The sequence below is a fragment of the Culex pipiens genome, chromosome 3 (assembly GCF_016801865.2).
Source record: "Culex pipiens pallens isolate TS chromosome 3, TS_CPP_V2, whole genome shotgun sequence".
Lineage (NCBI taxonomy): Eukaryota > Metazoa > Arthropoda > Insecta > Diptera > Culicidae > Culex > Culex pipiens.
The window spans coordinates 185,046,454-185,070,216 of NC_068939.1; the positions used below are offsets into that span (position 1 = coordinate 185,046,454).

At 42.5% G+C, this 23,763-nt stretch overlaps 4 protein-coding genes across 5 annotated transcripts; 2 read left to right on the forward strand and 2 right to left on the reverse strand.

The window, feature by feature from the left end:
• Positions 1 to 83: 83 nt before the first annotated feature.
• Positions 84 to 1,527, reverse strand: LOC120414331 (uncharacterized). Its single transcript, XM_039575471.2, has 3 exons — positions 1,242 to 1,527; positions 940 to 1,182; positions 84 to 875 (listed from the first exon to the last, which is right to left on the reverse strand). Exons 1-3 carry the CDS (start codon positions 1,310 to 1,312, stop codon positions 275 to 277), a joined length of 915 nt encoding a protein of 304 aa, XP_039431405.1. The 5' UTR covers positions 1,313 to 1,527; the 3' UTR covers positions 84 to 274.
• A 417-nt stretch (positions 1,528 to 1,944) lies between these two features.
• On the forward strand, positions 1,945 to 10,804 carry LOC120414357 (centromere protein J). 2 transcript variants are annotated; one of them, XM_039575520.2, is made up of 4 exons: positions 1,945 to 2,370; positions 2,446 to 2,732; positions 6,181 to 7,864; positions 10,422 to 10,804. In XM_039575520.2, exons 1-4 carry the CDS (start codon positions 2,072 to 2,074, stop codon positions 10,759 to 10,761), a joined length of 2,610 nt encoding a protein of 869 aa, XP_039431454.1. In that variant the 5' UTR covers positions 1,945 to 2,071; the 3' UTR covers positions 10,762 to 10,804. The 2 variants fall into 2 exon arrangements, with proteins under 2 accessions (XP_039431454.1, XP_039431453.1); XM_039575519.2 differs by having other exon boundaries at positions 1,946 to 2,732.
• Positions 10,805 to 11,222: 418 nt separating this feature from the next.
• On the forward strand, positions 11,223 to 12,425 carry LOC120414304 (39S ribosomal protein L44, mitochondrial). Its single transcript, XM_039575443.2, has 2 exons — positions 11,223 to 11,394; positions 11,455 to 12,425. Exons 1-2 carry the CDS (start codon positions 11,334 to 11,336, stop codon positions 12,375 to 12,377), a joined length of 984 nt encoding a protein of 327 aa, XP_039431377.1. The 5' UTR covers positions 11,223 to 11,333; the 3' UTR covers positions 12,378 to 12,425.
• Positions 12,426 to 13,122: 697 nt separating this feature from the next.
• LOC120414303 (fatty acid synthase) lies at positions 13,123 to 22,191 on the reverse strand. The gene is made up of 5 exons (XM_039575442.2): positions 21,635 to 22,191; positions 19,358 to 21,564; positions 18,876 to 19,296; positions 15,170 to 17,673; positions 13,123 to 15,113 (listed from the first exon to the last, which is right to left on the reverse strand). The coding sequence occupies exons 1-5, from the start codon at positions 21,902 to 21,904 to the stop codon at positions 13,355 to 13,357; spliced, it is 7,161 nt and encodes a 2,386-aa protein (XP_039431376.1). The 5' UTR covers positions 21,905 to 22,191; the 3' UTR covers positions 13,123 to 13,354.
• Between the last annotated feature and the right edge of the window lie 1,572 nt (positions 22,192 to 23,763).

Below are 23,763 nucleotides of genomic sequence, written 5' to 3' on the forward strand. Positions count from 1 at the left end.
AGAAGCCTTCCGAGCGAAGGTGCTATGCAAAGGACTTATTTAATTAAACCAAGGATTTCGGATGAACAAAACGACTAGGCAAATTGCTCGTAAAACTTATTACCATTTATATTTTCGAAGTTCGCGTTCAAAAGTATCAACATAACCGATTGGATTTCGCTTACCAAATTAAATCTTATCTTCTAACATCCATATATATAAAAAAAACTCGTGCATGACAAATTTCATACCTTTCTCTCATTCTCCACTGTAAGAAATCGTGCACAACTCTAAACTACATTTCCACATCCATACTGTTGAAATCGCCCACCGCGGCATTGTTGTTGTTGTTATTATTCACTTCAAAGTCGAGATCATCGTCATACTCCGGCAGATCCGGAAGCGGTTCGTCCTCACCCATCATCTCTTCACTGGTCCGGCGTTCGGCTTCTTCCTTTTGCTCCTGAGCCGGGCCCAGCTTCGTGGCCAGCTCCAGCGGGGTCGCCGGCGGTTGCCACAGCACCAGGGCCGTGCACGGTTTTTCGATTCGCTCGAGCAGAACCTTCGGCAGGATCTCCGCTCGATTGTCCAACTTGCGAACCTCTTCGCAGACGGCAATCCGTTGCGCCTTGCGGAGCCGATCCTCGAGTTCCTGGGGAGACATGTAGACGTGACGGGCGGCAGCGGCCGCGGCTGCCGCAGTCGAGCCCGGTCCCGGTTCCCCCAGGGACATGTCGTCATCGAGCGAGGAACACGGGGACAGGCCGCCGGAGTTGGTGCTGCCGAGTGCGCCGGGATCTTCGGTGCTGCCGCCATGTGATGTGTACTCTGTCGACAGGTGCATGTTGTTCAGGTGCGATGCCATGGCTTCTTCCGTGAGAAACTGCTTCGGAGGTCTATGGATTGTAACGAGAACTGTAGACTACTGAAACCTAGCCATTGATCGGGGGAGGTACTTACACTGGCATCGGTTCTAGTTCGGTTTTCCTCTTGCGTAGCTCACACATGGCCACTGGGCTCAACGCCGGTTGAAACTTGCCAAACGGTGGACTCTGCGACAAAGGACTCGGTCTAATCACCGCGTTGAACTCCATTAGCTGGCCAGGAGTTCGGTTCCCGTTGAAGGACCACGGCATATCTGAAACATTGAACGGCACTCCGCTTGGCGTCGGCATTATCTGGGAGGGATGGATGCTCGGATTGCTGGCGGAAAAGAGAGATTCATAAATATATTGACAATCCAATGAAAAGCACCAGCTTACCGGATTTTCAACGGGGCTACTTTTTTGGTTCCCTGGTAGAAGGCGGAATGTGAAAATGGCGAAGAAGACATGCTTGGAACGGGAAAACTAAATTTCACACAATTCCCGGAAATTCTAAGAGCAACTTGTTGCACTTTTAGTTGAAACCACTCTCCGGACAGAACACAAATGCACGAAACACGGGATTCCGGAATATTCTACGATTTTTGCGACCAGCAGCCAGCAGGGAAATGTTTATGTCTGATATTTTACATCAAAATGATTTCGCTCCGAACGTCACGTCTTGTTTTTGTTTTGCGTTCTCTTTCGAATTTCGAGAGAGGGAGCGGCAGTGTTGGCAGACATCGAGGCAAATCATTTTACAGTTTTAATAACGCTGCTAAGGAACACGATGTCGCAAATGGACTCTTTGAATTTCTTGATTAGAATCATTTAATCTTGTTCGTGTACGTACGCGCAATACTTACAAACGTAGATTACTCTATGCAAGTCTCCATACATTTTTGCGGGCAAGCGAGTTTCTGATCGATTTGGTATCTTCGGCTAACTCTGAAAGTCTGTCAGTCGTCCGTCGTTTGTTTGCTACAGATATTTTGAAATAATTACCATTTTACGGATTCACTGAGAGGGGAACGGCATGAAAATCAAATTTCCAATTAATCCGACTCTCTCAAAAACGATTTATGCCGACAGGAGCGCGCGCTTCCGCGGCAACGAATTGTCAAAAGTGTAAATAAACAGTCGACGGTTGGAATTTGTTTTTAGAAGATTGCAGTTTTGTCCAATGTTTTAGTTTATTTTGTGATAAAAGTTTTAACACACCACATTCCATGGCCGACTCGCCACGCAGCATCCTGGCCAGGCTGGAGCAGCTGAAGCTCTGGCAGGAAGAACAGCAGCAGGTTTTACTTGAAAAACAGATCGCCCAACGCGAACTTCTCAACCAGGAACAGAAGAAAATGTACACGATTCTCGGGATCGAAGGGAGAGCTTCTCCAACGGAGCAAAAACCGGAGGATGGTTACGAAGAGTACGAAAGTGAAGAAGGCGAGTTCGAGGAGACAAACCTGCAGCCCCGAAATGTTCCGGCGAGACCGTTCTTGAAGCGTGGCGAAGGCCTTAAAGCCAGGTTTAAAGTTGATCCTAACGTATTTAAGCTAGACAATCTTCCAAAATATAAATACGCTAACCATGCTAAAATTAGGGCGCTGAAGAAGAATCCAAACGGGCAGGAAGTGAAAAAGGTGAAAGAAGCGGAAGTTAAGCCAGTGGAAGATGTCCGAAAGAAGCGGAGCAGTTCTCCCAAGGTGGCCTTGGATATCAACAAGGTTCAACAGAAGAAATTGGTAGTTCCGGTGCCGGTGCCGGTGCCAGCGCCACTAATCTCCTCGGAAACAGTTGATGTAAGCTTTTCCGAGGACACGTTCAGCGAAGAGAGTCTTCTTCCGAGCATTGAGTCGATCAAGATGAGACCTTCCGAGTCAATCAATGGTAAGATTTTTTTTTATAATTCTTCAGGTTTTTAAAAAGACCCTTTTCAAGTAGTTAAGATTTTTAATAAATTAGGAATTTTACAAAAATATTTGATTTTTTTTTCAAAAGTACCCATCTTCTTTGAATTGCAAGAATTTTTGATTTAAAAAAGATAGAGCTCTTATGGTTCTTTTTTTACGAAATGTAATACTTAAAGTATGTTTAAAAAATGTTAAAATACTAGGAATTTTCTAAATTTTGATTATTAAAATAATTTTTAAATTCTGGATTTTTTCTGGCTCAAAAAATAAGGAAAAAACAAGAATATTATCAATTTGAAGGTGGTTCAAAGGCATTTGAGTATTTACAACTCTTTAATAATTTTAATTAGTTCAAAATGTGAAGAATTCTAAAAACATGACAAATTTTAAGAATAATAAAAAAAATTAAGGTTTCAGATTCTAAAATTTTATATTTTAGAAATTAAGTTAATAGGGGAAATCTACCCTTTCCAATCAAACACCTATCTTCGTCATATGGAGAGTTTGATGCTCGATTAAAGCTCCAAAAATACTATTTGGGCTATAAACTTACCAGCAACAGCACCGCCTCGAGTAAGCACGCAAATGTATGCCACTTACTGGCCAAAAAGATCACATTTAATGCACTTTTGATCATAATTTGTATTTTGCGAGACCACTTCTCATCATTTTGTTGGCACACATAGTGACACACACGAGAATCCCTCAAACGCTTAATGAATATCGCCAAAATTAACTTTTCACTTTCGCTTACTTTTTCACGGCGCTTAAGATATGAAATTGCTTCCAACTACCGGCAACATGTTCTTTTGATCATTAGTAAGGCACTCACTTGAAGAATAATCCCGAAAAAGGTAATAAATAAGCAAGCGCCATCAAAAAACAAACGCGCCAAGTCGTTTGACGTTTCAATTTTCACTTTGCATTCCACTCGAAGGCTGAAGAAAACCGAGCGAGAGACGAAGGCAAAAAAGAACAAAGGCTGGCCGTCAACACCACCAGCAGCACAGCCAGCGATGCCAGGAAACTTTCCCTATAAATGCCACTTTTCGTGAGTGTTCGTTTGAACTGTCAGCGCAAATGGCAACACTCGACAGAGTGTTGGAAGAAAAAAGAACTAAGCCGATATTAGAAAAATGGGCGTGGCCCAATGCATTCGCCTCGATTAGAATACCCTTGGGAATTTTTTTTTGTTAAATGTTTGGTAAAGAAATAGAATAACTTTTAGTGAAAGTGAAAATAAACAGAAATGTTCACAAAAACTTGCTCTACTCGTTGGTGTACTTGGTTTTAGTAAAATTCAAGGGAGACTCTAGATTATCCAGCATCATTCAAACACGACCGCTTATTAGGATTAAAATGGGTAGATTTCCCCTATAAGATTTTTAAATATTTGATATCTATAAGCATGTAAGCATTTCTATATTTTTAATGTAATTTTAAAAGTTTACATGTTTCAAAGAATATTATGAAATTAATTTTTAATTTTTTGAATTTTCAATTCTCGTCAAATCTCGTTTAGAATGTTAAATTATTCAAAATTTTAAAAAGAAAAAAAAAAATACTTAAAATTCCAAATCCAAGATATTTTTCATAAATATTTTTTTTAAGTTATTCAATCCACCTTAAGGTGCCTTCCTCATATTTAAGCATATATTTTTTTTCAAAATAGCAGTATGCGATCATCGAATGTCATGAACTAAATTTCAAACACTCATAATTCTTAACAGGGATGTCAGATCTTCAAATTTTGAGCTCATCGGAAGCATTGCAAATACTTTATATATATATATATATATATATATATATATATATATATATATATATATATATATATATATATATATATATATATATATATATATATATATATATATATATATATATATAACATAACCCACAATTTTGTCACTCATAAAAGAGAGAGAGAGAGAGAGAGAGAGATTTTTTTTTATTTTACTAATTTTAATCGTTTATAAAAATCGATTTTGTTTTTTTCTGAATTTTATGTTTTTTACAATTTTTAGTATTTTTACAATTTTGGAATGCAAAGAATGTAAAAAACAAGGAACTTTTTGTCATGAATTTCAATAAAATTAAGTTTTTTTTTCGATCTCACTAGGATTTTTGTAAAATTTTCCCTAGTTTTTGTTTAATTGGATTTGAAGAACCATCTGTTGAAAAGGAAGTAGTTGCAAGAAACACCAAATTCCTATGAACCAGTTATTCACACAAGTTGTAAAATAGTTTTTTCGGTAAATCAAATGATTTGGATTGAAATAAAATTTTTTAATTATTTTAGGATAATTTATATTAAAATTTTTAAATTTTTACAATTTTAAGAGTTTGAAAAATCTTAAAGAAATTTAAAAATGAGAGTTTTTTTGGTGATTGTAAAGAATTTTAAGAATCTCAAAGTTTCCAAAAATATAGTTGCTTCGTCCATATCGGCGAGAAATGGATATATTTTCGGTACATTTGACAATTCTACAAACTGTGCCAGTGTGTGTGCGCTTCTCGATTTTTACAGTCTTTCTTGCATATTACGAGCTTGATGTTTGGCTACGCAACAATTGTTTAATTATGTTTAAAACTCGCATAGAATGATATAAATCATTTCCAAGCTAATTATGCACGTAATGCAAGTGAAATCAATCATTCTAATGTTTATTTGTAGCTTAAAACATCACAATGATTTAGCATATTTGCCGACCGAATTTGTGCGGCTGTACTGTACGAGCTGGGGCTGAACCGTACGTCAAAAAAGTTCGCCACGTGCTTCGAGATTTCAACCAATCAGAAGGTAGGCCGAAAATATGCACAAACAAGGTCGTATGCTAGGAGCAATATCCCCAAAATAGGGGCAAAAAGTGTTTAAGTTTTTCGTGCTTTTACAGCGATATAAGGTATTTTTATCAAAATGTTGATAATGTACGAGCTTAAGCATTAAAAAACCAACTGATTCATGTATAACAAACTAGGCTGCCAATAGCAGCCTTTGAGAATGCATCCAATTAAAAGTGCGTTCTGCTTAGTAGGCCCAAAATAGGGACAAATACCCTGTTTGTATCATAATTTGATTTTTTGGCATGACATTTTTTTTTAATTTTAAAGAATAAATACTAGAATGTTACAAACATTTTTTTGTGAGCATTAAGGGGAAGCTATGTCGTAATTTTTTGATATCAGAAGAAGATTTTCGATAAAAAAAAATAACTCTTGAACACCTCAAACTATGGGTTCGTTCAAAAATTACGTCCAGGAATAGGGGGAGGGGGGGGGGGGTCTGAGGTTTGTGACAGCCCATGTTAAAGGTATAGGAAAAGTGCGTGACAGGGGGAAGGGGGGGGGGGTCTGAAATCCCGAAAATCACTGGACGTAATATTTGAACAAACCCTATACAGAAATAACCTTTTCTTTTGCAGAGAAACCCCCCGTCGAGCAAAACATTCCCTGGAAGCAACAACTCCAAGACGACGCCTCCCTCCTTCGCCAATTGAAGGAACTAAAAGACCTCAACCTGTTTGAATTCCTCGAGCAGCGTCTGGTCACCGGCAACGGAAGTGTCGCGTCGGATGCCAGCGCCCTGCTGAGGCTCCTCTCGGAGAACAGCATCAACCTGTCGGACTCGACGCTGGTTCCCGCAACTCCGGCGAAACCCTTAGTGGAACCGGAAGAAGTTCGCTGCTTGGAGATTCGACCCGTTCCCGATCCTAGGAGACACTTTTTACCGGAGGAAGAGGACAGCGAATCTTCCGACGAGGATGAGGACACGGATGGGGAAGACGGGGTTCACGTGCGTTTTGCCAGCGAGGACGAGTCGGAGCAGCAGCGGGACGAAACGGATCTTGAGCTGCAGACGGTGAACTATAGTCGGATGTCGACGCCGAAGGAAAAGGCAGGGCGTAATCCGATTGAGGAATCGGCTGCGGAAGATAAAACTGAAAATGATGATCAGAATCGCATCAGGGAGGAAATGCTAGGGAAGAGTGAGCTGCTCAAGAAGCGACTATCCGAGTTGGAGGCTGAAATTGATAGCTTCCGGAGAGAGAATGCGGAACTGACACGAATGAAGCAGGAGCACGAGCTGGACAAGCTCAAACTGGAGCACGAACGGGAGGAAATGATGGAGAAGCTGAACGATGAGCGAATCAAAATGGAAGTTTACTTCCACGACGAACGGGTCAAGATCGAAGATCAACGCCAGAAAGCGCTGAAGGAAGCGATGAGACCGACCAAAAAGGAGAAGGAGGAAATCCTGAGGTTGAAGGAACAGGTTGCCGACTTGCAGAAGGAGATGAAGGCGAAAGAGGCGAAACACGCGTCGTCGCAAGCACGATTCCGATCGCAAATCAAAAGTCTCGAGAAGGATCTCAAGGAAACGCAGCTGGAACTGGACGCTATGAAGAAGGACAACAAAAAGTTAGAAACTGAAAACGCTCGACTCAAACGTCAAAACAACAGCCGAATGTTGCTGGAAATCAACAAAAATATTGCTAAACTAGCAGGACCACCTCAAAGCTCGAGCGATTCGCGACGAAATTCGTCCCCGGAAAAGCCTCGAAAAGCCGGCGTTCCTTCCAAGATGAAGCAAATCGACGTTGTCGAGAAGAACGTCACCGGGAAGGTTGCCACGGCCAAAGTGGTCAGTCATCCGAGGTCGCGCAGACAGCCAAGTTCCTCTGAAAGCAGCGAAAGCGACGTTGAAAACCAAAACCACGAAAATAGTTCCGACGAAGTGTCCGGTTGCGAAACGCTTGAACTGTCAAAATCTTCGTACTTCAAGGCAAAAAGTAAAAAGAGCCTGTTCAACAACAGTGACCCCGATCCACCAGAGCAAAATTCAACCTCAAACGAACCGGAAACGGCCGAACTGATCAAAAATCTGAAAAAGGAAGTTGTGAATGCGGACGGCAGCCGGGACATTTGGTATCCAAACGGGAACATGAAGAAAATCTCGCCGGACGGACTGGTGATGCGAATGCTGTACTTTAACAAGGACATCAAGGAGACCAACATGAGCGAAGGCACGACGAAATACTACTACTTTGAGACCAACACGTGGCACACCACCTATCTGGACGGGTTGGAGATCTTGGAGTTTCCTGAGTAAGTTTATTTTAAAATTTAAATTTCTTCAATTCAAAAGATTAAAAAACAAGTTCTAGGATTCATTCAAAAATGTCCTGACTTCTTCAGTTCAAAAATGTTTTAAATTCTCAATACTTTAAATCTTTAATTCGAAAATTATTTAAAATATCTCGAAACTCTTTAATTTAAAAAATACTAGATTCTATTTTTTTATTTCTCAGATTCTTATAATAAAATTTAAAAAATCTTAACATTTTAAATTCTTTAATTTAAAAACCCAAATTCTTTGATTAAAATAACATTAAAATTCTAAATAAAAAAAAAAAACAATCCAAAATTATAAAAATACATTAAAACTCTAAATTAAAAAAGCAATCCTAAAATTCTAAAATGGTCCATTAAACATATTAAACAAAATTAAAATTCTAAAATTAATACTTCTAAAATACTAGAATAACAAATTTCTAAAAAAATTAAATTTCTAAAATTCTGAACTTCTTAAATTCTAAAATTTTAAAGTTCTAAAATTCTAAAATTCAAAAATTCTTAAAATTCTAATTCTTAAATTCTAAAATTCTAAAATTCTAAAATACTAAAATACTAAAATTTTAAAATTCTGAAATTCCAAAATTCTTAAATTCTAATATTCAAAAATTATAAAAATTATAAAATTATAAAAATTCCAAAATTATAAAAATTCTGAAATCTGAAGTTCTTAAATTCTTAAATTCTTCAAATTCTTAAAATTCCCTGGGCCTTGTAAAGTCAAGGGGCATGATTTGATCCTAGTGCATTAGTTAAAATTTGGGTATACATTCTTTTTTAAAAGCACTATGGACACCACTTCATGCTACGAGAACTCGCTTTGCCGCAGCCCCAGGGCTAAAGCGTCGACCGATAAGCTGTCTTCGTGAACTAGGTAGTTCTCCAATAGTGAAAATATCACAATTGCACAAGAAACCGCTGCTTCTGTGACTTTTTCACTATCACAATGTGGGATTTAGGTGGGACTTCAGGATAGTACAATTGATTTGTTGCTTAGCACTAGCATTTAAAATAAATCTGTATCTTTTCCAAATCTATTTGATGATAAATTTAGTTGCAATTGTTAAGTTAGAGTAATGCTGTCAATAAACTTTGATAGATGTAGAATACTAGGCATTCTTTTATGTCAAATTGTCCATAGAGTCTCGATCAATCAATAATGTAATGATATCGGACAAAATTCGTTGATCTGTTGAACTAACGGTTTTCGGATTATGGTTGTATTGACCATTGTTGCGAATCGAGAAACTACGGATCATTTGACGTAAATGGTCATTTCTTTTTAAAATCGCGATTTCTATCCTATTTGTACATTAGTTCACAAATTTTTATTGTTTTTTGATAGAAGTAGTACTACAACAGTTAAAGGAACGTTTAGTTTTGAACATTAAGTTTAGAGGATTTTAGATTAAAATTTAGATTTTCAATCCAAAGTAGTTAGCAAATGAATATTTCTTGACTTTTTTTTGATAAGGTCCTATAAACAAATGTAAACATTGAGTGTATCCCGCTTACTCCGATGGACTTTGACATAAGGTGTGAAAGGGATACACTCAATGTTTACATTTGTTTATAGGACCTTATCAAAAAAAAGTCAAGAATTGAATAAGTTGGACTTATGAATAACACACAACTGTGCATTTATTCTAGAGTCAGATCCATACAGCGTCAGTGTTTATTTGGTCGAAGTGTACTAATTCATTGGCAGATCTGATTCTAGTTGTAATGTACGACAAGACTACTGACGGACGTGACAGGACGAGGGCCCAGTTTAGAGGTTTCAACATCAACGATGTGCGGCTGGACCACCCTCCCAAAAAAAAAAAAAAAAAAAAAAAAATTCTTCAAATTCTTAAAATTCTTAAAATTATTAAAATTCTTAAAATTCTTAAAAAATTTTAAATTCTTAAAATTCTTAAAATTCTCAAAATTCTTAAAATTCTTAAAATTCTTAAAATTTTTAAAATTCTTAAGATTCTTAAAATTCTTAAAATTCTTAAAATTCTAAAAATTCTAAAAATTCTAAAAATTCTTAAAATTCTTAAAAATTTTAAAATTCTTAAAATTCTTAAAATTCCTCAAATTCTTAAAATTCTTAAAATTCTTAAAATTCTTAAAATTCTTAAAATTCTTAAAATTCTAAAATTCTATAATTCTAAATTCTAAATTCTAAAATTCTAAAATTCTAAAATTCTAAAATTCTAAAATTCTAAAATTCTAAGATTCTAAAATTCTAAAATTCTAAAACTCTAAAATTCTAAAATTCTAAAATTCTAAAATTCTAAAATTCTAAAATTCTAAAATTATTAAATTATTAAATTCTTAAATTCTAAAATTCTTAAATTCTTAAATTCCTAAAAAATTTTAAATTCTTAAAATTCTAACATTCTAAAATTCTTTAAATCTTTATTTTTTTTATTTTCAAAATTTCAAGATATTTAAAATTTCAAGATATTTAAAATCCTAAAATTTTAAAATTCTTATGTTCTAAATTCCTTAAATCCTAAAATCTTTTCAAAATTCCTTCCAGCGGCCAAACCGAGCACCGCTTCAAGGACGGCTCCACCGAGGTGCACTTCCCGAATGGTTCCATCCGCACCACGAACCCCAACAGCGCGGAAATTGCCGAAGAGTGGAAGTACGCGGACGGTTCCACCGTGATTGTGAAGAAAAACGACGACAAAGTGATTACGCTGCCAAACGGGCAGGTCGAGATTCACACCCGGGCGCACAAGCGGCGCGTTTATCCGGACGGGACGATAAAGTTCCTCTACCCGGACGGCAGCCAGGAGAGCCGGTACTCGAACGGGCGCGTCCGGCTGAAGGACAAGGACGGACGACTCATCTCGGACACGGGTGGTTCGGGGTGATTGGAGGAGGTGCAAGTAAGTGATTTAGCCTAGATTTTTTTGAAAGCAATAAATATTATATATTTTTATAGAAAATGTTTCGAAACATTTATTATGCAGAATTTGTCCGAACGTCATGTATAATTATCGTAACATAAATTAAAAGACTGATTTTTTTAAAGGCTTTTTGATTTTTCTCTAAAAATGTTGACAAATATTTACAAGTATTGTTCGTTGTTTAAACATGACTTCTCTAATTTAATTCAGAGCAACGAATAATCTCTGCGATGAATTTTAAGCAATAGGCTTGGCCGCATTTATTGGTGTTTCGATCTTGGTAGGTATATCAATGCATGTTTACCTGTGTATTTGCATTTGGCAAGTATAACCAAACTTTTTGACTTCCACAGCAAACTTGTTTTCCGTGCTCGAGTTGTGCCGACAATTTCAAATGGCAGAATTTGGTCAATGAGGCACACTGTTCAAGCAGCTGTCAAAGAGCCGATTACAAAATCAAAACAATCCAAGCACGATTTGGTGCACATTTTCGTGATTTTATTTTTTTCAATAGTTCAAATAGTGGCCAAGTGAAAATGTCTTTTGTAAATTTCTCAAGCATTCTCGTGAGGACACTTCCTCGGTCCATACACGCTGGTAAGTTTAAATCTATCCGCATAACATCAAACTCAAACTTAAAATCCGCAACTTCTCCAGCAAACCAAACCCGGCAAATCCACCGCTGGGTTGCGCCCACACTTCGCGAGCTGAAGCGCCGCCGGGAGAAAATGGGCCCGGAAGCGGCCCTACCCCGCTCGGGTCACAGCGACTGGAACTACAACGCGGAGCTGTTTGCCTTTGGCAGGCGCCTCTCGGAACAATTTGACGCCAAGCTGCTGCAGCAAGCATTTACCCACCGGTCGTTCATTGCGCAAGAAGAGCAGAAACAGGCCGAGGTGGGCATTGAGCAGCCGGAACTGGGGCTAAGCGACAACGGAGAGTTGATTGCACTGGGTGGGAGTCTGATCAACCAGTACGTGGAAGCGTTTTTGTTGACCGCGCTGCCAAAACTTCCCCAGGAGGGAATCGGTGCGATTGTTGGCCACTTGACGTCGGAGGCGAGCTTGGCGCACGTTTCGAGCCATCTCGGCACGAAGGACATTATTCTGGCAGCGACCTTCCCCGTTGATCAAACGTTGCTAGCCGACACGATAAAGGCCGTCGTTGGGGCGTTGCAGCGATCTTCCGGTGATGAAAGGGCGTTCCTCTTTGTTCGGGATTTCATTTGCACTCAGCTCAACCAGCAGGACGTGAACGAGTATTGGACGATTGAACAGCCGCTCGATTTGTTAAAGGAATATTGCCAGGAGAAGAAGCTCGGCGAACCGGAACCGCGCTCGATTGGACTGGTTGGAAAGAATACCCTGCTAGCCGCGCACAATGTGGCAATTTACTGCAATAAGCAGTTTGTTGGTTCCGGCTTTGGGGAAGATGTGGACACGGCCATCGATGAAGCGGCACGTGATGCGCTGCGGCAGTTGTTTGGAACGCAACTCAACATGAAGCCACTCAATTTTAGTCTAGGGTTTGAAGAGGTGGCTCGGAACTTGAGTCGTAAGGCTGCGAGCAAGCAAGCTTGATTGGATTGTGTTTTGAAATGTGTTAGAAATAAACGTATCAAATAGGGATTATGATGTTGGTTTTAAATCAGCGTAAAAGAAATCATAAAAACTTTACAAGTCTAAGATCTGGACGATCAAAATATTTAGACTGCTTAACAATTTAAAATTTTCAGAAAAAAAATCATGTCAGAAATGTTATATTTTTTTTTTCAAACATTCAGTTCTCGAACCAACAATTATCATGCCCGAAATCTCATCTCCCCACTTTCACTGGCCTTGTTTCCGTCGCGAAATTCTCAGCAAAAAGAATGGTCGGTCTATATCTCATTTTTACACAATCCCTTGTCACAATATCTTTTTCTCACATTCACATTCACTTGCAAGCATCCCTCATCTACAGGGTGTAGCTACAAAACAAAATTTTACCGACAAGGTCCCGTTATCTATGATCGGCGTTCTTTAATTATGGTTTTCTGAGAAAACAAAAGAATCTTCGGCGAGTGTTGGTGAACGAGGATGAGAGAAGGATTGAGAGAAAGCAAGATATAAGAAGAGAACTCACAAGCTATAGTTACGGTCGTTCTACCTTCTGATATTTTGGAGCAGGAACCATCAATTGATAGTTTTTTTCTATCTCTCATTTACAACATTGATGATAAAAGAAATCAGTTTTTTTTATTGAAAATAATGAAATAGTTTCCATCAGGTACCCAAAATGCTCTACCTTATTTTATGAGTGATATTGAAATCAAAATTCAAACAATTAGGAATTCATTTAGATTTATTTTCTGCAATAAATATTTGTCTCTTCTACATGTGGGTGTGGTTGTGGGTTTTTGGTTCAAGGTGCCTGTAAGTTCCTGGAAGAAAGTGTGTGTTACAATTGTTCTAGCGTGTTAACGGGTCGTTGTCTTTTGCCAATTTAGGTTTTTTCTTCTTCTGTGGATTCTGTTAGTTTGTTGAGGATTTCTCAAAAGGGGGTGGGGTGTTTGTTTTTACTCAGCAATCACATTGCTCTGCAGGTACTTCTGGAACGAGCGATCAGATTCGAGCACCGGATCCGACTCCGTAATGATTTGCGTCAGCTTGGGGTTCTCCAGCATGGTGATGTGGTTACCTTCGAGGAACTTGAGGCTGACCGTGCCGGTGGTGTACTCGGACAGGCCGTAGTCTTCCTCGATGTCCACGACGGACACTTCGGTTGGGCGAACGAGCGTGATGGGGGATTCAAGCGGTTTGATACAGTTCACGTCGGTTAGCAGCGTGATCTTGATGCGGTTGTAGAGGGCCTTGGTCATCATTCGTAGATACCCTTCGGAGTAGATGTTCTGATCCTTGGCCAGTTCCAGCAGCTTGTCGATGCGAGACTCGAACGTTGGGCATTCGGTGATGATGGGGAGAACGTCGGTTGTTTCGTCGGGGAAGATGGTGTTGAGGATGCCGGCAATCAGCACGATCTGGATTGATTCTTCGGTCCAGTTGGCGGACATTTGGTCGATGGCCAGTTTGTGGAGGAATTTGGGCGCACCGTCAATGAGCAGGATCTGACCATGCTTGCCGGTTTCTTCTAGCAGTCGAGCCATCTCGAGCGTGATGAACGCCCCGAACGAGTAACCAACCAGGTAGAAGTGCTCGGTACCCTTGAAGATGTTTTCAATCACGTCGTTCGCCAAGAACTGGCCAATTTCTTCGATACTCTCCATGTTGATGGTCTTCGTGAGCTGGGTGATGAACGTTGGCAGAGTCAGCTGAGAGGCAATGTTGTGCCAGGCGTTTCCAGCGACACCTTCGATACCAGGCGAAAGCAGAACGCAGGCATTGTACTTCTTGGAGTCGTTCTCCGACTGCAGACGAAGAATCGTGTGCTCGCTGTTAAACTCATCTCCCAAGTTACGCAACAACATCGCAACTCCGGTTGGTGTCTTTTCGTTGGCCAACTTCAGCTTGACATTCTCGTCAGCGTTGGCCTTTGCCTCTGTCAACTCTTGCAGCTTCATGAAGGTTAGTGAACGCAGATCCTGTGGCGTCAGGAACAGTTCGTACTCGCGTTCAAGCGTCTGCTTAATTTCAACCGCCATCAACGAGTCCATGCCCAACTCCGACAGTGTCGTATCCATCGAAATGGACTTGATGTCACGGATGCTCATGATGTTCATGACTGACTCGATGATGTTGTCCTTGCCGGTTGTGCGGGCACGTTTCTCCGCCACAACCATGCTGGCCACAATCGGATCCGGCGTAGTCAGCAGTGGGTCCAACTCCTGCAGGCAGGACGAAATACGTTGCTGCAGAGTTCCACCGATTTCCATGTCGAGCTTATCTTCCTGCATGTCCGCCACAAGACCGACTTCACCCACGGCTCCCCACTGGACAGCCTTGGCCGGCAGTCCGCACGCGTGACGATGCTCGATGATCCTCTCCATCACAGAGTTGGCCATTCCGTAGTTGCTCTGACCTGCGTTACCACGACCACAGGAAACGCTCGAAAACACGACAAAGTATCCCAACTGCGGACACATCTTCCTGCTCAGCTCGTCCAGATACTTGGTGGCCAACGCCTTCGGTCCCATGCACTCCACAAACCTCTCCACCGTTTGATTCTCGAAGATGCTGTCGCGAAGCTGCACCGCCAAGTTGTAGATTCCACCAACTGGACCCAGCTTGCAGGCAGCCTGGAGCAGCGCCTCACATCCCTTTCTCATTGAGATATTCTCCGTGTTGACCACCACCTTGACACCGTACTGCTCCCAGATCCTGGAAAAGAACGTTCGTTACTTCCAAGTCAAAATTTAGGAATATATCAAACTTACTTGATCCTGTACGCCTGGTACGGTTTGGAAATGCCACGGCTCGAGCTCATCACGATCTTGCGCGCTCCACGCAGCACCAACCAATCGGCCAACTCCAGCCCGAATCCTCCCAGACCGCCGCAAACCACGTACGACAGGTCAGGGTTGCAGTACATGCGTGGCAAATACGCCAACGGCAGCGACTCGTCGTCCTTGGGGTTTTCACGGATCTTCAGCAGCACCTTACCAACGTGCTTTCCACTGGCCAGATATCGGAACGCATGCTCGATCTCGCTCGCCGGGAACACATTCGACTTGAGTGGCACAATGATGCCCGCCTTGATGTCCTTGTCCAGCATGGCCTTCAGGACGGCCTTCTCCTCCGGTGGCGCAGTGAACAGGAAGTCCACCAAAACGGCCGTAAACGACAGCGCACGCAGGAACCGGTGCAGACCCAGCTTGGTGTCGTTGGCCATGTCGTACTTGCCGATCTCCAAGAACTTGCCGTATTTGCCTAGACAACGCAGCGAAGCCTGCAGCTTGTCGTCCGACAGCGAGTTCAGCACGTAGTCAACGCCCTTGCCTTCGGTGCGCAGCATGATCATCTTCTCGAACGAAGTATCACGCGAGTTGCCAATGTTGTCCGCCTTCAACTGCGAAAACGTTTGCAGCAAAAAGTCCCGCTTGGCCTGCGATCCGACCGTCGTGAACACCTCCAGCCCGTAAGCCAAGCAAACCCGGATCGCAGCCAGACCAACTCCACCGCTTCCGGCATGGATCAGAATGGACTGTCCCTTGTGGATGTGAGCGTTGATGAACAGTGCGCAGTACACGGTCGTGTAGACAACCGGCACCGTCGCCGCTTCTTCCAGACTCCACTTGTCCGGGACGGTCCAGTTCAGGGTGTCGTCACACTCGACGTGCGTTGCCATCGCTCCAGTCGTGACCATGCCCATGACGCGGCGACCACTCTCCGCCACTCCCGAGTACTCGAAGCCAAGTTCGCACTGCTGCTCGATGCGGGTCAAGTTGGCAAAGTCGGCCGACAGCTTGCCCGAAGCGAACATTACATCGCGGAAGTTGAGCGAGCTGTAACAGACTCGGACCATCTCACCCTTTGGTCGGCACTGGTTGAACGGTCCGCTAAGCCAAGTCATCGAAGACAAGTCTCCCTTGGTCAGAGCGTTGGCGTAGCAGTGATCGCGTCTCGGCTTCGTGATCGTCGGTTGCAACAGCTGCAGATGACGGTACGTTCCCCAACGACCGCTTCGGTACACGTTGATCGCGAGACCCAGCTTGAGGTGCGCCTTATAGATCGGGTTATCCAACTCGAAGGGGGGTGCCTTCGGGTCATCGATAAACACGCAGCTCACCATGCCACCGTCCGGTTCCTTACGGATACAGTTGACCAATCCGACGATACCGGACGAGCTGTCACCCTGCGAGACCACAATAACTGATCCCTGCTTCAGAGCGTCACGCAGCTTCGGAATCCACTGGTACTGCTCGTCGTTGGCTGGAATCTGCAGAATCGTCGGACTTCCCAGGTACTTGCGCTTGATGCGCTGCAGCAGGACGTAGGTTTCGTTTTCAACGGGTATAACCGCGATCAGTTGATATCCAGCCGGAGCCACGATGCTGTCCGTTGCCAAATTGGCAGCTTCACGCGACAGGATGAAGCCGTTGTCATGCAGACTTCCTGCGGCCTCCTCGATGAGCTCCGGTCGTCCCAGGCAGTTGACCGAAATCAGGAACAGGCAGTTCGACTGCGTCGAAAGCTTTCCGTCCTCAACGTGCACTCCAGCCGGGGTAATTTGCTGCTGGGACAGGAACATGAGATCGGCCGTCACCAGCGGAAGATCACCCAGAGCATCGGCAAACAGCGGCGTAATTGGTGTATCGTTGTGGAAGTCAATTTCCACCGCCTTGACCTTGGGCACGGCAATGTTCTCCAGCGCAAGCTGAACACAAACGCGGATCGCATCAGCCTTGGACATTTTCGGCGTCGGCAGGTGAGGAATAAACTGGTACGATTCCAACACCGGATAACCTGGAGGCTTCCTGCGGCCAACCGTGCTCGCTTGCAGACCAATGATTTCGATTCCTCCACAGCGAATGGTGTTCAGAATGTCCGAGTACTTGAAGTCAAACACCTGCTGACCATCGTCCATGGTGTTGGCAATGGCCAGGTGCATCTTGGGATCAATTCGCAGACGCTCGATACCCGTCGGGATCATCAACGATCGCGTGTCTTTGCCGACGATGCAACACTGCAGCAGACAGTCCAGGAACGATACCCAGTTCAACTCCCAGCTGACCTTTCCGCAGCGCGCATCGGCACGAGCCTCCACCACCGATCGGAACGCTCCGTTGTAATGGTAGCCACGCAGACGAAGCTCCTTGTAAAAGTCACGCGGCGTCAGGACTGGGTGGTCGGTCTGGGGTGGATCCGGAATCTCCGAAAGTTGGATGTTTTCAACGTGCTTCACGTAACCAGTCACAACGGCGGCGGTACCTTCGGTGATCTGTTGGAAGATTCGATTAATTTTGATGAACTCCGATTGAAAATCACGCAGATTGTTGTAAGCGATCGATTGAAAAAAAATAATCATAGCTTTGAAAATATAGATAAATTATGTTTTTTTGAAATTAAAAAAAATAACAAATATTTTTAGTTATTTTTGACATAAAAAAATAGTTGTTTTAGAAATAGTAAAACATTTATAAAATTTTAAGTGCTTTTAAAAGGTTAGGACTTTATAAATTTTGATTTCTTTTTTTCTGAAATTGATATAAATTTTGAAAATTTTAATTAAAAACTAAAATTAAGTTTTATCAAAATTAAAAAAATACGTTTTGAAAATAAAAGTTTTTTGAATATGAAAAATAAATTGGAAATTTTAAAATATTGAATATTTTTTGAATTGTTATGAATGTGTAGCATAGCATATTATAACGGGTCTGCACCACGCTGTAGGGGGTGTCATAATGGTCAATTCAATATTCTAAGACAATTTGATTGCTACCCGGGTACATCCAAAAATATCTAAGAACGTAAATTTCAACACTGTGCTCCAAGGCTACCCCCATACAATCCCATGCTATGAATTTGTAAATTTTATTTTTTTTAGAAATTTTGTTATTTTTTGAAAAGTTTAAAGTACTTTTTTTATTTTAGAAATTTTAGTAATTTTTGGAAGTTTAATTTTTTTTTGATTTCACAAACTAACAATTTTTAAAATATTTAAAGAGATAGACATTTTTTGAAGTTTTAGACATAAAAAAAATAAATCTAGGAGTTTAAAATTTTTCAATGATATAAAAAAATAAAATTATTTTTCCAAAATTTGTAAAATTACCAAACATTTTATTTTATTTAAAAAAATAAAATGTTTGAGAAATTTTGAAAATCTTAAAAAAAAATACTTTTTTTTAAATTCCAGAAATTACAAAATAAATAATATTCTAATTTTGTAGAAGTTTTTAGAAATTAAAAAAATCTTATATTTTAGAATTTTTTTTCAAATAAAAAAATCCTTGATGCCAATTTTTGATTTTGGCGCTTATATATTTTGTTAGAAATTTTACTTAATTTTTTTCAAACGATTCCAATTTTTAGATCGTCGACCTATATGTAATACCACAAAATTTATATCGTCTATCTACTGAATACGATCGCAATCTACCAATCGCTTGCAACGATCAACTTCCACTACCAGAAACCTACCTCAAACCGACCCGTTCCCGGCTGCAGCATGACGGTAAACTCAATCTCCTGATCCTTCGCGATCGAGGTCGCCCGCAGGAACTTGACGTCCTCAAACTCAACCTCTAGATCAAAGTACATCGGACCCTTCACCATGGCCAGCGTTTCCCAGGCCAAGTGGAGATAAGCCGTCGCTGGGAACAGAACACGCCCATCGATCACGTGGCCCGAGATGTAGCTGTAGTCCTGATCGCTCAGCTTGACCTTTACGCGCCGTTCGCCGCTCTTGGACGACTTTTGCATCTCGAACTTGGTCACGAACCAGTCCTCGCTGTGGTCCCACCGAATGAGGTGCGAGATGGGGGGTGTTCCGCGGGACACCGGGAAGGCTACCTGCGGGTAGAGTCGGGACACCGGGATGTCCAGACCGTTGACGTAGAGTCTGAAAGATGGGTTAGGGTTAGGATTTGGAGATGTTGAAGGGGAGGGGGGTTTGAACTCACTTTCCGAGCGCGTTGAACAGGTATTGAACGTTGTCCTTGTTGCCACGCTTGGTCAGACCGATGTGGATAGCGTTGGGCATGGATTTCTTGAGAATCGCTTGCAGTAGGCCGTGGGGAGCAATTTCGATGGTCATGGCATTGTTGGGCAGTAGAGCGGAGGTTTCCTCGAAGAGAACCGAGCTGAGCAAGTTGTTGGTGTGGTAGTGAGCGGAGGAGAGCTGACTCTCGGGTTGATCCCAGCGAATCTTCGGGACTGAGGAGCTCAACCACTTTGGCGATCGTTTCTTTGGCTCTGGGATGACCTCGTTGAGTCGGGCCAGCAGCCTGGGTCCCATCTCGGCGATGTATTTGCTGTGGTACGGAATGTTCGAGCACGGAACTTCCTTGGCAAAGATGCCCTTGGCGGTGAGGTCCTTGACGAATGCCTCAACGTTTTCTTTCGGTCCTGAAATGGTACACGAATCGGGTCCGTTGTGGCAAGCCACTTCGATACCTGGCGGAAGCATGGTACGGATCTTACGGTAGCCTAATCCGACGGCAGCCATTGATCCGAAGACCGTCTTGGTTTCCAAACTGGCCATACCACGAGAGTAGGCCGACAGGATCATTTGTTCAGCGGTGAAGCAGCCATCGGCGTAGGCACAACCCAGCTCACCGACGGAGTGTCCAATCACAAAGTCCGGCTCGATGTCCAGCGATCGGAGCACGTCGACGATACCGATTTGTACCGCGGCAATTCCGACGAACGAATGCAGAATGTTTTCGTATTTGCACTCCTTGGAGGTCAGGATCTCGATCAGGTTCAGTCCACGTGGTTCGAGAACTTTGTGGCACTTTTCGACGGCGGCACGGAAGATCGGGATCTCCAGCAGCGAAGTGCCCATCTCGGACCATTGCGATCCCATACCGCTGAAGACCCAGACCAGTGGGCGCTTCAAACCTGTGTAATGCTGGCATTCACGACCCAGGCAAAGCGCGTTCTCGGTACCGTTCTTGGCGTACACTCCGTAACCTCGGAACACGTTTCCGGGAATGGACTCACTCTGGACGTTGTGCATCAGCGATACGTACTCGGCGTCCAGATGTCTGTTGCTCATGTCGGTCAGGATAGCGTCGATGGCTTCCTCGGTTCTTCCGGACCAGGTGACCAGACGGGGCAGATTATCTTCGGGGATTCCAAAGTTGACCTTCTCCTTCGGGTTACCCTTGAGCAGAGCGTGAGCGTTAGCACCGCCGAAGCCGAACGAGTTGATTGCGATCAGTGGACCGTCCAGTTTGATTGGTTCCGAAACGACCTTGAGTCGACCCTCGACCAACGACGGGATGTCGCTACGGAGTTCGGTAAAGTTTATGTTCGGTGGGATCATCATGTTTTCGAAAGCGATCAAGCTCTTCACGATGGAGCAGATACCGGAGCTGGACTCCGAGTGACCAATGTTCGACTTGACGGAACCCACGGGCAGTGGCTTCTTGCGACCTGTGCAGAAGATTTTGTCCAGACCTGCGCACTCTTCGGGATCACCGACGACGGTACCCGTGCTGTGAGCTTCCACGTAGTCGACCGTTGACGGATCAATGTTGATCTCCTGGTAGAACTCGGATAACAGCTTACGCTGCATCGATCCCGACGGGTAAGTGATACCTTCCTCCTTGAACCCGTCGCAGTTGGTCTTGGAGTACATCACATTGGCGTAGATTCGTCGTGCGTCCTTGGCCTTCTGCAAGAAGACCACGCTGATGGCTTCCGATCGGGTGTATCCGGAAGCATCCTTGTCGAACGGACGGCAGTAGCCGTCAGAGGCCAAGACTCCGAGACGGGCAAACTGCAGCGTTACGTACGGATGCAACAGCAGGTTGGATCCACCGACGATCGCGGAATCGCACTCTCCGTTACGAATGGCGTTGAACGCACAATCCAGCGCGTACATCGAACTACTGCAAGCCGTATCCAGAAGGAACGACGGACCGTTCAAGCCCATCGTGTACGAGATTCGGTTGGCCATCATAGCACGCGAACACCCGGTGATACCGAACCCACCCGACGAGATCTTCTCGTAGAACCAGGTCTTCTCCGACTCGGCGAAGCACGCTCCTACAAACACACCAGTCCGCGATCCTCGCAGCGTCTTTGGATTGACACCCGCATCGATGACCGCTTCGTACGCGTGCTCAACCAGGATTCGACACTGCGGATCCATGGTATGGGCCTGTAACAAAGATCAAGATCACGCTCGTCAGATCAACCCTATTCAGTTCGTCCCGGTTTCCGCCTCTTACCTGCTTAAAGTGCACCCCGAAGAACGTCGCATCGAACTTCTCCAGATTGTTGACCTTGCCCATACGACGCGGGATCTCGACGTTGCTGTGGCGCCAACGCGTCTCCAGATCATCGACCATGTCGATCTTGTTGAACAGATTGTACCCAAACTCCTTAACATTGTCCGAGTTCGGGAACCGCCCAGCAATACCGGAGATGACAATCTCCTCTCCAGGAGTCGGCGGCTTGGCACGATGCTCGATCGCCGGATTATCGATCGTGGAGGCCATCCTTGCGTTGTACTACTTGTATTGTCCTATGCTACCAACTTTCCACAACCCCCTTGATCACACACTAAACCCTTAATCCCAAAGTAACAACCACAAAGCAGGTTCACAATAGTCCGTACACCGGGGATTGGCGCGCCTGAGTATCCGAGCTTCCTGCTTTACTTCACTGCACTGCACATTGACACTGAACTTGAAAAATCCGCGCTGGCACAGTTTCAACCGTAAGAACCACGAAGAAGGCGTTTGAACTCAGCGACGCAACGACCGGTACGCTAGTGAACGACGATCGTTCCGGCCGGACCGTTTTATAGGGGTGACCCCTCCCGTACTCCCGTTCTGTGTGCGCACACAACACTTTCGATTAACGATTCCGTGCATACGATTAATACTTTACTTTCATTAAGCTTTGACACGGTGGAAAGCGCATCGATCACGGGTTTTGAGGGTGCGACGGTGGTCAAGACACAGAATTCACGTTGCCGGGTCGGTAACGAGAATTCTTGAGAATATTGAAGGAACAGTTATGTTTAAAATTTTGAACAAAAACTTTTCAAAACTTTGTTCTTTTGCTAGAAAAAGGCTGTTGACATGCAATAGTTGATGGTTTAAAAGAAGTTACGCAAAGCAACATGGTTGACCTAACGACCTCTCGGGTTCACGTGGCTCCCGAAGGAATGAAATTAAGATATGCTAAGTAGTCGAATTGTCGTAAACTGGTTTGGTGTGTTTGTGTTATTAAAAGTGGCAAAATAAAGAAGAACTATTCGGTTTGATCTGTTCTTTTTGAAGTAACAAAATAAAGCTATTTATTTCGTCGGCTTGATTTAAAAATTCCCTATTGTAATTTAATCTAGGATTGAGTGAGCAATGTGAAAACTGATGCTACAAAAAAATGCAAAGAGTTGAATTAATACGACGAGTGCTGAAAAAATCAAAGTTTTGCGAGAGATTTTTTTTTAGGTTCTGTACATTGGAATTTCATAAAAAAAAATGAAAAATAAAATTAAACGAGCCGAAACATGCTAATTATGATTGTCAATGCAGAAAAATACATTTAAGATTGTTTTCAGTTGATTAGACTTGGAAATAAAATATGCTTTGCCCTCTTATTTTTTGGACCAATTTCGTGATTTTGAAATGAAGGGGTCAAATTCTTGATCTTCCGGATAATTGTCAATGTCAAAAAATGAAACCTCTGTAAAATTTTCTCATCTCTTTGAAAAAAAAATTGTTTATACTAATAAAAATCATGAGGATATTTTAAAAGGTTTTATTCATACGTTCTAATAAATTAGTATTTTATATATTATATATATTTTTAGATAGATGCGAAAAATTTTCATGGTTTCAATTTTTATTGCAAGGCTGGCCAACACTTTTGACTGGCGGGCCAATTTTAAAGGAGCCAACAATTAAAAAAATAACTTTTTTAAGGACATTATTATTAATATTTTTAGTTTAAAAAAAATAAAATTGTAATTCTACAACTTCACATATTTTTAAAAATTTCAAATTATTTTTTTTTGCAATTCCGTCGTGAAACTACTTTTTTTCCTGTCATCTTGAACGACGAAATAGCCTACTTTTCTGTACCAAAAATAACAGAATCGAATAGCAACACTTTTCAAAATAAATGCTGAAAAGTTCTACTTTTCAGCACTGAAATGGGTGCTGAAAACTTGAACTTTTCAGCACTTGTTTCGAAAAATAGCACTTTTCAACATTATTTTGATTTAAATAATTTATTGACAAAAAAACATGAAAATTTGACTTAACATTTCACTCAATGGGTGTTTTTTGGGATTGCAAAAAATGTTGTATGGAACTCGTTGCAAAACTTGCTTTTTTTCCAGCACTCT

Bases quoted from the DNA above. Each gene is read 5' to 3' on its own strand.
- LOC120414357 (XM_039575519.2), top strand. From the start codon at position 2,072: ATGGCCGACTCGCCACGCAGCATCCTGGCCAGGCTGGAGCAGCTGAAG. The intron at 2,733-6,180 runs GTAAGATTTTTT...TTTCTTTTGCAG, and splicing joins ACCTTCCGAGTCAATCAATG to AGAAACCCCCCGTCGAGCAA. The intron at 7,865-10,421 runs GTAAGTTTATTT...AATTCCTTCCAG, and splicing joins GAGATCTTGGAGTTTCCTGA to CGGCCAAACCGAGCACCGCT.
- LOC120414304 (XM_039575443.2), top strand. From the start codon at position 11,334: ATGTCTTTTGTAAATTTCTCAAGCATTCTCGTGAGGACACTTCCTCGG. The intron at 11,395-11,454 runs GTAAGTTTAAAT...CAACTTCTCCAG, and splicing joins TCCTCGGTCCATACACGCTG to CAAACCAAACCCGGCAAATC.
- LOC120414331 (XM_039575471.2), bottom strand. From the start codon at position 1,312: ATGTCTTCTTCGCCATTTTCACATTCCGCCTTCTACCAGGGAACCAAA. The intron at 1,183-1,241 runs GTAAGCTGGTGC...CTTTTCCGCCAG, and splicing joins GTAGCCCCGTTGAAAATCCG to CAATCCGAGCATCCATCCCT. The intron at 876-939 runs GTAAGTACCTCC...TACAATCCATAG, and splicing joins GAACTAGAACCGATGCCAGT to ACCTCCGAAGCAGTTTCTCA.
- LOC120414303 (XM_039575442.2), bottom strand. From the start codon at position 21,904: ATGGCCTCCACGATCGATAATCCGGCGATCGAGCATCGTGCCAAGCCG. The intron at 21,565-21,634 runs GTAAGAGGCGGA...TCTTTGTTACAG, and splicing joins TCGGGGTGCACTTTAAGCAG to GCCCATACCATGGATCCGCA. The intron at 19,297-19,357 runs GTGAGTTCAAAC...CCCATCTTTCAG, and splicing joins CTGTTCAACGCGCTCGGAAA to ACTCTACGTCAACGGTCTGG.